A 14,054-nucleotide genomic window follows, 5' to 3' on the forward strand; every position below is an offset into this window, starting at 1 on the left:
TCTTTCCCTTTCTTCTGCCTTCAGATTGACAGCAGCCAGAAGCCAAAATAAGGGGTTTGCTACCCTGGTCTAGAGCAAGTCTCCGTTGGTCCCCATGAGCCATTTCAGCTGGTTTTCCCAACATAACAGCGAGGGGATGGCTGGGCCGACAGCAGCAAGGCCACCATCGCACCTCCTAGCAACCATGCCAGGCCAGCCACACCTGGCAGGGAGTGGTGGCCCTCACCTGCCCTCCCTGGGTCATGCTCTACAACCAGATACTTGCGTTTGTCTTTATGTAGGACCTTGACATTGCACTGTAATAAAGGTGTATGCGGAGAGTTTGTGAGACCAGTCCTAAATTGGTTTCGGGGACTTGAAGCTGTTTTAGTGACTCCCTAAGACCCAGGAGAGTGGAGGAGCCAGGTCTGATGACGTAACCCCGCTTCCAGTCTCCTCTGGGCCTGCACAGAGCTGGCCTGGGCAGGGGCTGGCTAGGACTGCAGACAAACTTAACTTTCCATTAAAGTTCTGGGTCAGGCTCCAGGCAACACCTGACTGATCTGGCTCAGATCTCTGGCTACAAGCCAGCCAGGCAGCCAGGCACCCTCCCCTCCTCTGTCTCTCCCTCTGGAATGGGACTCTTGCCCAGGCCAGAAACATACCACCTAGAGCAACTGTTGATTGAAATCTAAAAAACAGAGGATGTTGTTGAGTGGGGGGAAAAGGGGAAGGTGTTTTAGGGACCGCTGGGAAGACAGGGGTACAGGGGCTCTCTGGACCACATGGGGGAAGGGGTTTCTGGGAGCCTAGAGGGCGGCAAGCCAAGAAGCACTGCTGTAGATTTCCCAGGTCCGCCCATCCCCCTCCTCCGGGAGGCCGTCTTCTTGGCAGACAGCAGATAGATGCATGACAAAGGGGCTGTGATGGCTCTGTCCTGGGGGTTGGGGAGATGGCTGGGGAGGGGCCCCTCCTGGTCCAAAGCACACCTCTCCACCCCCACCGGGCCCCTTAATCTATCTGCCTTTTGGGCAGTTAGTGGTTTAGCGGTGAATACAGCTCCAGTTTCGCTGCCCTGTAGATCTTCCAACAGACCTATGGGAAGTATTGAAATGCATGCATACAATTAGTTGCCCAAAAAGTACTTAGAGATGGGCTGGAGCAGGGGCTGTGTGATATAGATTCAGAGGAGAAAAAAACAAAAACCAAAAAAACAGGCTCAAAGGACTCCCAGATACCACCAAGTTGAAGATGGCTGGCCACAGTCAAGAGGACCCCCAGCAGGACCCCCAAGCCCCTCAGAAGGCAGATGCTGAGCAAACAACCTCAGACGGGGCTGAGATGAAGAGATGTCTAAGTCGGCAGAGGTCCATATCCCAGGCTCAGCATTCTGGCCTTCCAAGCTGTAGGGAGCTCTGGCCTACAGCCTTTCTGGAGGCCCCCCAATTCACCTCGGGGCCTTCATTTAGGGCAAGTTTGGGGAGCAGACAGACAAGCCTCATCCCAAGCAGACAGGCAGTCTGAAAGTTATTCTCTTGCAAACAGAATCAAGCACTATGCCTGCAGTGTGAGCCTTCAGGACAGGCCCAGAAAAATAGACCCAGTGGGAGAGCTTAGGGCAGGCTTCCTGCGCACCCCCTCAAGTTGCTCTCCACCCCCTCCTCATCTTTTCACCAGCCCCCCTACACAAAGGCCTGGGGGGGCTGGGGGAGGGGTAGATGATGAGGCTGGACGCCTGAGTTCTCTAGAGGGGAACAGGAGACCTAGGTCCCAGTGGGGGTCCCTGTCTGAGGCTCAGTCTTTGAGGGGATGGGGGGGTTATTGCTGGAGCTCTTTTAGCTGCTCTGAGGGGGATTCTGTGTGAGGGGATTGGGGCTGGGGGGTTGTGGGGCAGGAAGCTGTCCCCAGGGGAGCCATCCAGGCCCATTCAAGGGTTGAGCACTTGTTTAGGGTTAGAGTTGCCCCCTCTGGGGACCAGGATTGTCCAGCCAAGGCCATTGTCCGGCCCCCTTCCCCCCGTTCCTCCCAAGCCTCTTTGAACCTGAAGTCAGATATTTTTTTCTTCCCCCCTCCCTCCTGGGCTTTCCCCACCCAGGGCCTAGGGCCGGAGGCCTGGGCTGGGAGGTGGGGGAGGGGGAACAGTCAACTACAGACTAGATAATGTGGGTCTCTGAAGAGGGGGGCATGGAACTTGATGTGCGTGACCCACAGTGGGGCACCCATGAGGGGGCGTCCGATTCTTCTGTCTGGACAAAGGTTGGGAGACTCAGGACCAGTCAGTCCAGAGCTTGGCCCCTAGAAGAGAAAGGGGTTCCATCCCTGACTCCGGTAGGTGAGGGGGCTCTGAGGCCGGGAAAGCCGGGGATGGAATGGAAGCCTGTCTGGCAGTCTGCCCCTGGTGATGGGGTGGAACTTAGAAGTCTGGGCAGATAGATGGCTGCTGGGCATCGCAGCTTTGGGGTAACTGAATCTGGCCAGTAGTCTAAATAGGAAAACCTAGGCTCCTGGATTGGGGGTGCAGGAGGACAACGGGGAGGAAGGCTGTTAAGGAATTGAGGAGTAGCCCCATCAGGACTTGACACATAAACAATGTTTGAGGAGCCGAGAGGGTGGCTGGGCTCGGGTGAGGGGACGGTGCCAGGGTGTTTGGAGAGGGGTCCAGCAGCCGGGCTCCTGAAGAACGGGCAGGAGGTGTGGAAGCGATCCCAGGCAGCTCTGGTGTGTGCGGAGCGTCGGGAGGGCCGGGCGGCCTGCTGGGAGTTGGGAGTGAAGGCCCGCATGGGGGACCTGCACCAAGAGCCTCGGGACCTGTGGCCTGGAGAGGCGCCCGGCTGGAGCTGCCTGGCTTTCGGCTTCCAGACACCACCGCCACCAGCCGGCAAACACCCTCCGCCTCAGTTTCTCCCACCCCCACCGTCCCCTCCCCCACCCATCCAGGGGGCGGGGCCAGAGGTCAAGGCTAGTGGGTGGGATTGGGGAGGGAGAGAGGTGTCGAGCAGTCCCTTGGAGAGCCCTCGTTTTCCTAGGCCCCCGGCTTGGGGCGCCTTCCTTCCCCATGGCGGGACACCTGGCTTCCGACTTCGCCTTCTCCCCCCCGCCGGGCGGTGGAGGCGATGGGCCGGGAGGGCCAGAGCCGGGCTGGGTTGATCCTCGGACCTGGATGAGCTTCCAGGGGCCTCCCGGTGGGTCAGGGATCGGGCCGGGGGTTGGGCCCGGCGCCGAGGTGTGGGGTCTTCCCGCGTGCCCCCCGCCCTATGACTTGTGCGGAGGGATGGCCTACTGTGCACCTCAGGTTGGAGTGGGGCTGGTGCCCCAAGGCGGCCTGGAGACCCCTCAGCCCGAGGGCGAGGCGGGAGCCGGGGTGGAGAGCAGCTCCGAGGGGGCCTCCCCGGAGCCCTGCGCCGCCCCCGCTGGCGCCGTGAAGCTGGACAAGGAGAAGTTGGAGCCGAACCCCGAGGAGGCGAGTGAGCTGCTGGGGGCGGGCGGCGGGGGCCAACCGCGCCGGCCGGGGGCGGCCACGCGAGGGGAGGTGGTCGCCTGCAGCTGCCCGGGTCGCCGACCCAGGAGGGGAGCGGGCGAGGGCGGCGCCCCGAGACGCGTGTGTGGCGGCTGCAGGCCGCCCTGAGCAGGGGCCAGGTGGGAACTAGGGGCTGGAATTTAGAGAGAACCGCAGGTGAGGGCAGGGCGGCCTGGGGCAGTCGGAAGTTGGCCTTGCTTCCCCCCTCGGCCCTTGTCAAGTAGGTCCTTCCACTTCCTAGGTCTGACCTGGGTCGGGTCACTCATTACCAGCCCAGCACCAGACCCAGCTTGGGGTTGGAGCCCCTTCTTCTACCCGGATCCCTTCTTGAATATGTGAGCTTGTTCAGATCCAGGATCTCCGCCTTAGGGTTAAGTGTGGCCTGAGGGTGAAAACAGTGCTTATCCCAGGGTTATTGTTCCTGAAAGTCTAGGGTGTGACTGGTTTCTGATAGAAGCTCCTGTTTGGGCTGCGTGGATGTGTGGAGTTTGGGTTTACCCTCCATCAAGTTTAGGGCTTGTCTTCCCTTGACCTCTGCCTTGGGCCCAGTGAGTCACCGTCAGGCAGAGTGCACACCCTGACACCCCCTTGTAGAGAGCTGGAAACACCAATTTCAGCCGTAATTCCATAAGTAGTGAACAGGGGGAGAAAAGGGGAAGAAGTCATCTCCAGGCCATTCCCCAAACGTAGGGTTTGCTGAGGGAATTGAAGACTTCCGCATCCAGCCCTGCTGGGGACTATTAAGGATATATCTTCTAGTCCGAGGAAGAGACAAGTGCAAGCAATTAGAGATCAAGTACTAAAGCTTTAGACCTCTTCGAAGGAGGTGTGATTGGTTGCAGCTCACCGAGTAGCCCTAGACTCTTTGCTCGAGGCGACGGCTGAGCCTTGAATGATAATGGCTGCCAATTGTGGTCCATTTCCTAAATGCCTGGCTGTGGGCTCAGTTTCTACATCATTATCTCATTAACCTGCACAAGATCTCCTAGGGAGGTATTATTAGCCTATTTCACGGGTCTTAACTGCTAAATGGTAAAGCTCGGATTTGAACTGGGGTTTACCTTATTTCAAATCCCCAAAATATGATTTGGAAAAGCCGAGATGGGGACAGCTGACGTTTATAGGTTTGCGACATCGGTTGAGCAGAAGTTGGGAATGGAAGTTACCTTATTTGAGTTTGATGTGATTGATGACCCTTGAAATACTCCCCTTAGGTTTCCAGGACTGCACAGAGGCCTGGCTGGTCTTCTCCATCTTCTGGCCACTGGCCTTCATTGGAGAGCTTCAGGGCTCCATCCATCAACCTCTGCTCTGTCTACCTTTCATCCACCTCTCATCCACCCTGAAGACTCAAATATCTTCTAGACATGACCAGCGCATTTTCTGTCTCCTGCTGGGATGGCTCCCTGCACTGCCCCACCCTGTCCATCTCCCAGTAGCTTAAGACCCAAACCAGTCATCCTCATTCCTTTCACATCCTTACATCCAATCCTTTGGACACGCTGCTATCTTTACCTTGGATATACATCCTGAATCAATCACTTAGAGCCATCCTGGTCCCAGCCACCATCATTATGCTGGGATTACTGCAGTTGCCTCTTTAGTCTATGGTCAATACATCAACTGGAGTGAACATTTTAAAATGTGAGAGTCAGATCATTTTACTGCACAAAACCCTTCAGTGGCTTTCCATTTCTCTGAGTAAACCAAAGTTATGGCAGCAGCTCCAGGATCTGCTCTGCTCACCTCTGTGACCTCATCAGCTCCTCTTCTTCCCTTTCCTCAGTCCTCTCACCCTGCTCTGGCCATGTTAGCTTTGCTGCTGGCCTTGCAGCTGGCTTTGCTACTACCAGGGCCCACACACCTCAGGGCCTTTCCACTTTGCTCCTTCCTTTTGCTCAAACATCACCTCTGTCTTATTTAAAATTGTCACCTTCCCCATAATTCCCTACTCCGCTTTACTTTTTTCCATAGCACTTCTAACATACTGGATAATAATTATTTCATCACAATGAAAGCCCCTTGGGGCTAGGTTTCTTTCTTTCTTTTTTAATTAAAAAAAAATTTATCTAACCATTTGGCTGCGCCGCCAGGTCTTAGTTGTGGCACGTGGAGTCTTTTTCTTGTAGCCTCTCCCGTTGCAGAGCACAGGCTCCGGACACACAGGCTCAGCAGCCATGGCTCACGGGCCCAGCCGCTCCGCGGCATGTGGGATCTTCCGGGACCGGGGCACGAACCCGTGTCCACTGCGTCAGCAGGCGGACTCTCAACCACTGCGCCACCAGGGAAGCCCACGTGGAGTCTTTTAGTTGCGGCATGCAGGCTTTTAGTTGTGGCATGTGGGATCTAGTTCCCTGACCAGGAATGGAACCCGGGCCCCCCCTGCACTGGGAGTGTAGAGTCTCAACAGCTGGACCACCAGGGAAGTCCCTGGGGCCAGGGTTTTTGGTCTACTTTGTGTAGCCACTGGTTTGCAGAAGGTGCTCAATAAATATGTTGAATTAGTCAATGAGGATGCTTTTATATTGCAAAAAGATACAGTTAAAAATAAGGGATAATCAGATTTTTTAAAACTGAGCACTAACTATATACAAAGCATGTTATTCATACCTCGTATGACGACTGTTTGTAGTGTGTTTGTGTTTGTGAATGTGCATGCTTTGTCATAGTTTGTGGGACCCTTAAAGTAAGCTGGAGAGAGTATATTTGGAAAGAGAACCAGAGACATGGTGCTCTGTATCTCTACACTCAAAACTTCCTCAAACTGAGGTAATACTAGAGTCAAAAAGCTTTTGTGAGTGTTAAAGGACTAAAGGGCAGGAGCCCCCTTCATAACCCGATAGATGTTCTCGTTGAGGCCTGGGCTTTTCTTTCCATTATCAAATGGTGTACTGCATCTGATGGATGTGTCACTTTCTGGGGTAAATGACATTTGTATATAGTTTATTTCTACTTGTTAGGTGGGCAGCCTGGAAGCAGAGATACTCCCATAGACTATTTATTCCTTGGGGCCCAAATGGAAGGTGGGGTGGGGTGGGTAACTGGTATGTTTATGTTCTTACATGTCCTCTGCCTTTTAAAATGCAGTCCCAGGACATCAAAGCTCTTCAGAAAGACCTCGAACAATTTGCCAAGGTCCTAAAGCAGAAGAGAATCACCCTGGGATATACCCAGGCCGATGTGGGGCTCACCCTGGGGGTTCTCTTTGGTGAGTCTCACCTAGCATGTTCTGACCCACAGAACACAGGGACCACATCTCCCCTGGAAGGAACGTCCCTGAATTTCAGCCTTTCCTCCCCACCAAGGGAGTGAGAGAAGGGTGTTTCTACCCTCTTTAGGGGTGAGGGTAGAGGGGAAAGAGATACCGTACTTGTGTGGGATCTTGGGAGGGCAGGAAGAGGTGGCAAGCCCTGGGTCTTGGGGTCGAAAGGGCCCTGCCTGCTGCCTCACCTTGCTCCTTTCAACCCACCTCCCCAGGGAAGGTGTTCAGCCAAACGACCATCTGCCGTTTTGAGGCTTTGCAGCTCAGTTTCAAGAACATGTGTAAGCTGCGGCCCCTGCTGCAGAAGTGGGTGGAGGAAGCTGACAACAACGAGAATCTGCAGGAGGTGAGGGTGGGAGGGATGCATAGGGAACTGCTTGGTCTCAGCCCGATTTCCACTGCTTCCATCCATGGCTGGCAGCTCTCCCTCTTGGAGGCAGTGGTCCTCAATGGGATGGAATGCAATTCTTCAATTCTGCTGGGAGAAAGTCCAGGACCACTGGTCTAAACCCAACCTTCCGGGATCTTTCTTGTGGCCCTGGTGCCAGTCAGTGCTCCTGAGCAGCTGGCTCTCGAGTCATTGACCTCCTGATGCTGCTGCTCAGCAGGTTCGAGGCTTGCCCTCCCACTTCCTTCCTTGTCATCTCCTCCCCACCTGCCCAGATATGCAAGGCAGAGACACTCGTGCAGGCCCGGAAGAGAAAGCGGACGAGTATTGAGAACAGAGTGAGAGGCAACCTGGAGAGCATGTTCCTGCAGTGCCCAAAGCCCACCCTGCAGCAGATCAGCCACATCGCTCAGCAGCTCGGGCTTGAGAAGGATGTGAGTGCCGCTGTCTGCATCCCTGTGTGCTCCATCTCCTTCCCAGTCACACCTCCCCTAGCTTATGATCGAATGTCCCTCTCCCCTGTCTTCCACTCCCAGGTGGTCCGAGTGTGGTTCTGCAACCGTCGCCAGAAGGGCAAACGATCAAGCAGTGACTGTTCGCAACGAGAGGATTTTGAGGCTGCTGGGTCTCCTTTCTCAGGGGGACCAGTATCCTTTCCTCTGGCTCCAGGGCCCCATTTTGGCACCCCAGGCTATGGGGGTCCTCATTTCACTACGCTGTACTCCTCAGTCCCATTTCCTGAGGGTGAGGCCTTTCCCTCAGTGTCTGTCACCACTCTGGGCTCCCCCATGCATTCAAACTGAGGTGTCTGCCCTTCCCAGGAATGGGGGCAGAGGAAGGGGGACAGCTAGGGAGAGAACCCTGGGGTTTGTACCAGGGCTTTGGGATTAAGTTCTTCATTCACTAAGAAAGGAATTGGGAACACAAAGGGTGTGGGGGCAGGGAGTTTGGGGGAACTGGTTGGAGGGAAGGTGAAGTTCAATGATGCTCTTGATTTTAATCCCCACATCACTCATCACTTTGTTCTTAAATAAAGAAGCCTGGGACCTAGTAGGTGGATACTTTTGTCTTTGGTTTATTCTCCTCTAGTTACTGAAGAGTGGATAGGGATAGTTAATAGTGGATATTAATAGCTCTCCCACCCAAATGACCCTGAGACCAAGGATGCCATTTAAACTGCCCAGAGTCACAATGTCAGAGGGAGATCTGGGATTGGATCCCAAGTTTATTCGTAGAGGGCTCTTATAGGTGTGAGCTAGTTCTTAGGAGCCTGTGACCTGGGGAAATTGGAGGTGAACACCTTATTTTTGCCCAAAGATGCAGTTATTACATAGCCCATTCCCTATTAGGAGCTGGCTTTTTGCTTTTCCCCACTCTACTCTGAAAGTCCTCAGTGGCTTTGTGCTAAGAAATCAAGTCTTTTAGGTACTCATTTGTTCTGCATATCACCCCAACCGGAAACTCTACTTTGTGCTTTCTTGATACCTGGGTCCATTTGGTTTCCACTTAAGGTTTTTGCCTACCCTGTCTGTGACTCACCAAAACTCCCACATTTTAGTTCTGCCTCTGCCACTTCCTAATTAGGGCCCTTGCTCTGGAGCCTTTCCTCAATGTGTAGGAAACTTGGATTGGTAAGTCTAAGTAGAGGAGGAAGGGGATGGATATGCAGGTACAATAGGATAGGTCAAGATAGGGCTTTCCTAATAAGAACTACAGAACTACAGATGCTGCTTTGACAGCATCTTGGCTTGGCATACGACTCTCAGAAGAGAATCAGTGTAGCATACGTGGGTTACGTTGATACACTGGACCAGGTCGCCATCTGTTGTAGCTGGTGTCTCAGGTTTTCTCTTCTTGGTAGTACTGGTGAACCTTGTAAAAGTTCTGCCACCCTCATGAACTTGACCAAATCCCAAGTACCTTACTTTAATGGCAGTAGATCTGTTGTTTGATAAATATTTATTTTGGCTGTTCCAGGTCTTAGTTGCGGCACGTGGGATCTATTAGTTGTGGCGCATGTGGGCTCTTAGTTGCGGCATGTATGCAGGATGTAGTTCCCCAACCAGAGATTGAACCCGGGCCGCCCCGCATTGGGAGCTCAGAGTCTTACCCACTGGACCACCAGGGAAGTCCCGGATCTGTTTTCTTTTAAACTAGAAACTGTAATTACCTGGATTCCTTTTTTCCTGTCTTTCCACCTCCAGCTTTTACCTCATATTTGTACCTTTTCAGCGAGCAGGTTTGTATTTCTCTGCCTTGTCTGCTCATCTCCTCCCCTAAGAATCTGAATTAGTTTTCCAGACGTTACCACTCCATTCTCAAGAATTGGAAAGCAAGGAGTATCAGACCCACAAAGAGTAAGTACCTTGGAGTATATGAAGCTGCTCATTCTTTATTTGGAAATGGAAGCAAAGCTCTGAAAAGTCAGGTCACAATCATGGTGATCAGCGGCAGGACTGCCCACAATGTAAGGGAGTTTGGGGGCTGTGCCCTAGGTTTTCCCAGAGATGCCTTAGGCGATGCCATCAAGAACATTTAGAAATTGCTTGTTCAAGTCTGGGGCTTATAACTTCCCAGGCATGACCTCTGCAGTTGATGGGTGCTCCTGACCAGACATTCTAGTGTCCATGACAACAAGGACCTACAGCTTGTGACAAGCGGGTTTTTCCAGCTCACTGGCAACTTCCTGGAGGCAGCAATATCTTTGGCAGGAAGCCATCTCTTCTGTTACCTTGGCCATGAGGGCCTGCTCCAGGCCTTGAATTGATAATCCATAGGAATGGACCCTTCCCCTGTAGTTATTCCCTCCTAGAGAGGCAAGGGAAGAAGAGGGCATCTCTTAGGACCCATTGGCACCCCACTGTCCACCCGTGTCCTGGAGGTGCCAGCTCTGTCCTCTGGTGCTTTGGTGGTGGGCCTTAGGTCTGGATGCCTACACGACAGCCTGGGCACTGGAAGTCGGCCTCCCTGGCAGCCTGGATGCTGCAACCAACACAGGCCACATGGAACCAGATGTCACAACCATCACACTGAACCCAGGCTACTGTCTCTTCTTGGGGTAGGCAGCAACAAGGGGCTGCACAGTGCTCCCCGCCCCCAACTGCAGGGGGAGCCCTGGGGTTGCTCACTGGGTGTTTCCGAGGACGCCCACGTCGATTTCTGAAGAAAGTGACACAAAAACCAGGGTCCCTCCTAGAGAGGCAAGGGAAGAAGAGGGCATCTCTTAGGACCCATTGGCACCCCACTGTCCACCCGTGTCCTGGAGGTGCCAGCTCTGTCCTCTGGTGCTTTGGTGGTGGGCCTTAGGTCTGGATGCCTACCCGACAGCCTGGGCACTGGAAGTCGGCCTCCCTGGCAGCCCTGGATGCTGAACCAACACAGGCCACATGGAACCAGATGTCACAACCATCACACTGAACCCAGGCTACTGTCTCTTCTTGGGGTAGGCAGCAACAAGGGGCTGCACAGTGCTCCCCGCCCCCAACTGCAGGGGGAGCCCTGGGGTTGCTCACTGGGTGTTTCCGAGGACGCCCACGTCGATTTCTGAAGAAAGTGACACAAAAACCAGGGTCACTGGAAACCTGCAGAAGCCTAGAACTTTCCCCTGGATAACTGCAGAGTGAACCTATATAGATTCACTAGACTAAAGGTGAATCTGGTTAGAAGAACTAGCCCAGGTCTTGTTATTCCAATCTCTGTTCCATCTCCCATCCCCATCCCCCAAGCAGAGAGCTACCTCCCAGCCTAGGGCTCTAAAAGAATCAAAAGGCAGTGAAATAACGAGACAAAGTTCTCTCCACTTACCCACTGGGTGTCAGTGGGGTTTTCTCTACACGGAGTTTCTTCCTGGGCTCCGTAAGGACTGGTGGGGGGCTCTTGGGAGCCTCTCTCTCATCATCCAGTTCTGCCAACACGCGGTGAGCTGATTTCCTCCGGTTTCTTGGGGGTGGGACAGAAGGGGTTGTCCCCACTTCCCCAGCTGGAGTGGGAACAGGCAGGCTCTGTGGCCCACCCCCACTCCGTGAGAAGGTGAGGGGCTGGGAGTGGAGCTTGCTGAGGCTGCCAATGGAGTTGAGGATCAGCGTGGCTTTGGGGGCAGGGGAGAGGGTGCTGAGGGGGCGCTGTGGAGCCCCCTGGGAGGGCAGCATGGGCCGGAAACCAACCCCGGTTCCCTCTTCTCCCCTAGACCGTGGGGTAGTAATGGCAGCAAAATCTTGAGGTTTGACTCGGACTTGCTGAAACAGGTAGAACTCTGAGGGGCTGGTTTCTGGGGTCCCTTCAGGGCCAAAGGTCAGAAGGTCACCATCACTCAACTCCAGCCTGTGACCCCTTGGGAGTCGGACATTATTGACCAAAGTCCCTGTTGATTGTGGGGCACCAGACAAATACAGAGAACGACAAAAACAAATGACAGGTCAGAAGTGGAGAAATCTGGTCCTGTCTGGTTTTCTGGGGAACATGAGGAAGAATACGACACCTGTCATCAAATTCTCACATTTTAAATCTCTCAGCAGGTGACATCAGATATGAAACTCCTTGTGAGTTGGGAATGAGTTTATTTTTCTTATGCCCTCCCCCAGGGCACATGGAGGGAATGAACTCCTTCCCTCAATTCACTGAGGTCTAATTCTCAAGAGATGCCCACTTTCACTCAGTTCCAGCTCAGTACTAATCAGCATAGCTCAGATTGTCTGGGTTCAAATCCAAGCTCCACCACTTACCAGCCATGTGACCCTGGACAAGTTAGCTTCTTTATGCCTCATTTTCCTTGTCTGTAAAGTGGGGTATTTGTGCTCACCTACATTTAATGCCCTTAAAATGTTCTTGTCTCATAATAGTAAGCACTAAATGAAAGTTGGCCACTATATCCAATCCCCACAGCACTCCCCAAAAACAGACCTCACAAAGATTTACATTCTACCTAAGAGGAAATTAAGATCTAAAAAGGTGAAGTGACAGGCCTGAGTGATACTGCCAGGTGCCAGTAGCAGAACTGAGATGGGAACCCAGGCCTTCTGAGGCTGACTTAACTGACTCCAAGTCAGGGAGTAAGACACATGTCCAGATCATTAAGACATAATTCAACATATAACTGCCCTAAGCCAAGGACAAGGTACCTAAACAAATCTGGAAACTTACTCAAGTCTGAGCTTGTCCCCAGGGGCCCCAGAACAACCCCACTGATACTGCAGGCCCTGGATCTACCTCCCAGCCCCTCTAAGAGCTAAACAGGGTCAGCCCCACAAAGATCTGACACTGCACATTTCTGGTGGGAAGACAGGTCTGGATGACAACCATCCATCCAACCTGATGGCGAGTTTGGGAGGCCGGCAGAGTCCCTGTGGAGACTCGGTCATTCCAGCCCAGAACTGCAACTGCCCAGGCATAAGGCTGCTCTGCTCACTCCTCACCTTGGCTGCTATGGTTCTCCAGGCTGACCCTCCAGTTGTCACCCCGGCGTTCAGCGTGCAGCTCTGCATGGACTCCAGAGATGAAGCCGGGCTCCTGCTGGGGCCGCAGGGCCACATCACAGAGATCGGCCCTGCAGCCCAAACGGTAGGTGCAGCCAGCCCCACTTGGGGGGTGGAAGGTGTAGAGATCGCCACCCTTGCCGCCCCCTATGCGCAGCAGCTGGAAGCAAGGCAGCATGGGCGGTGCCCCCCCCAAACCACCTCTTCCACTTTAGGAATCCATCACCTTTCCCACTCCCTGGGCCATGCACATCTGGCCTAAGTTCACTTTCCGTCTGATGCAAACTTGAGCTGTCCTTTGTGCAATTTCAACTTTGAGCACACTCCCTGAGTAGGGCAAATTCAGAGTGCAAGGAGCCTAGGACGCGATGCAAAATTGGCTGTCAAGAGCTTTGCAACTGAAAAATTTGGTGAAGGTCCCAGGTAGTGCAAAAATGAAGGCGTCTTGTGGCACGAAGCTGAATCGAATCCTCAGGCTGCTAAGTATCCCAGGAGCCTTCAATCTGTGCAAGGTAACAATACATTAGGCAGCTTCTAGGGAAATTCGAACTGTAGGTTTGGGGGTGAGGGTAGGGGCTGCTTCTGTGTGATATTAACTTGTCACCTCAGTGTAATTTGGAGAAGAGAAACTTCTTCCTGTAAAACCTGCTGATCCAAATAGAGTAACCCTCCTGCTAGCCCACGCCTCACTCTTCTGGCCAATCCCTCATAACTAGTTGGCTTGAACCCCAGTGGGAAGTGTATCCACTGTCACCCCTCAAAAGGCAGTGCAAACGGGTCTCTAACGTTCTCCAGTAAAGTGGATCTAAACCCTTGCTTACCGACTTCTCCGGTGGGATAAAAAAAGAAGAAAGGGTTCCCGGGATGATGCAAGGCAAACCCAGCCTTTTCCCTCCCCGCCCCAGCCCAGGTTCTTATCTACCGCGCGGTGCAGTCTCGGAATGGTCCCCTCTCCAGGCAGTGCCAGCTCGGCCGGGGTTGGTGCTCCTGCGGCTGTTTGACAGCGAGGAAACCAGGGCCAGGAGGGGCGCGGCCTCCGCGCGCGGGCAGCGCCGACCCCGCCTTCGGAATTCCCGGGTCCGAACCTCCCGCCGAGCGAGCCCGCCCCCCGTGCCGTTCCTGATTGGCCATTTCGTTTGCCCTCCTCCTTTCCATTGGGCGACGAGCTGGGAGGGTCCCCGATCTCCCGCCTTCCTCTTTTTCTGATTAGTTCACAGGATTTCCCGGGTTCCCGGAGTTGGGCGGAGCTGCCAGGGCTCGGAGGTGCCCCCAACGCCTTAATTGGGCCAGGCTTTAGACACTACTGCGTCTGCGTGCACCTCTTCTCCTCCTTCCGGGGTGGTAGCCTTGTAGGCTTTAGAGCGTCCCGCCAACCTGCCCGCTTTGCGCAGGCGCTGTCGGGGGCCGAGGCCTCGCCCGGGAGCTAGGTATAGGGGG

At 53.9% G+C, this 14,054-nt stretch overlaps 2 protein-coding genes across 2 annotated transcripts; one reads left to right on the plus strand and one right to left on the minus strand.

The window, feature by feature from the left end:
• Positions 1–2,967: 2,967 nt before the first annotated feature.
• POU5F1 (POU class 5 homeobox 1) lies at positions 2,968–8,208 on the plus strand. Its single transcript, XM_007449179.1, has 5 exons — positions 2,968–3,439; positions 6,584–6,704; positions 6,974–7,104; positions 7,422–7,580; positions 7,683–8,208. Exons 1-5 carry the CDS (start codon positions 3,035–3,037, stop codon positions 7,947–7,949), a joined length of 1,083 nt encoding a protein of 360 aa, XP_007449241.1. The 5' UTR covers positions 2,968–3,034; the 3' UTR covers positions 7,950–8,208.
• Positions 8,209–10,064: 1,856 nt separating this feature from the next.
• Positions 10,065–12,795, minus strand: TCF19 (transcription factor 19). Its single transcript, XM_007449178.1, has 3 exons — positions 12,558–12,795; positions 10,951–11,506; positions 10,065–10,305 (listed from the first exon to the last, which is right to left on the minus strand). The coding sequence occupies exons 1-3, from the start codon at positions 12,793–12,795 to the stop codon at positions 10,065–10,067; spliced, it is 1,035 nt and encodes a 344-aa protein (XP_007449240.1).
• Positions 12,796–14,054: the final 1,259 nt, after the last annotated feature.

This window comes from Lipotes vexillifer, unplaced genomic scaffold (genome assembly GCF_000442215.2).
Source record: "Lipotes vexillifer unplaced genomic scaffold, Lipotes_vexillifer_v1.1 scaffold657, whole genome shotgun sequence".
In the NCBI taxonomy this organism is placed as follows: Eukaryota; Metazoa; Chordata; class Mammalia; order Artiodactyla; family Lipotidae; genus Lipotes; species Lipotes vexillifer.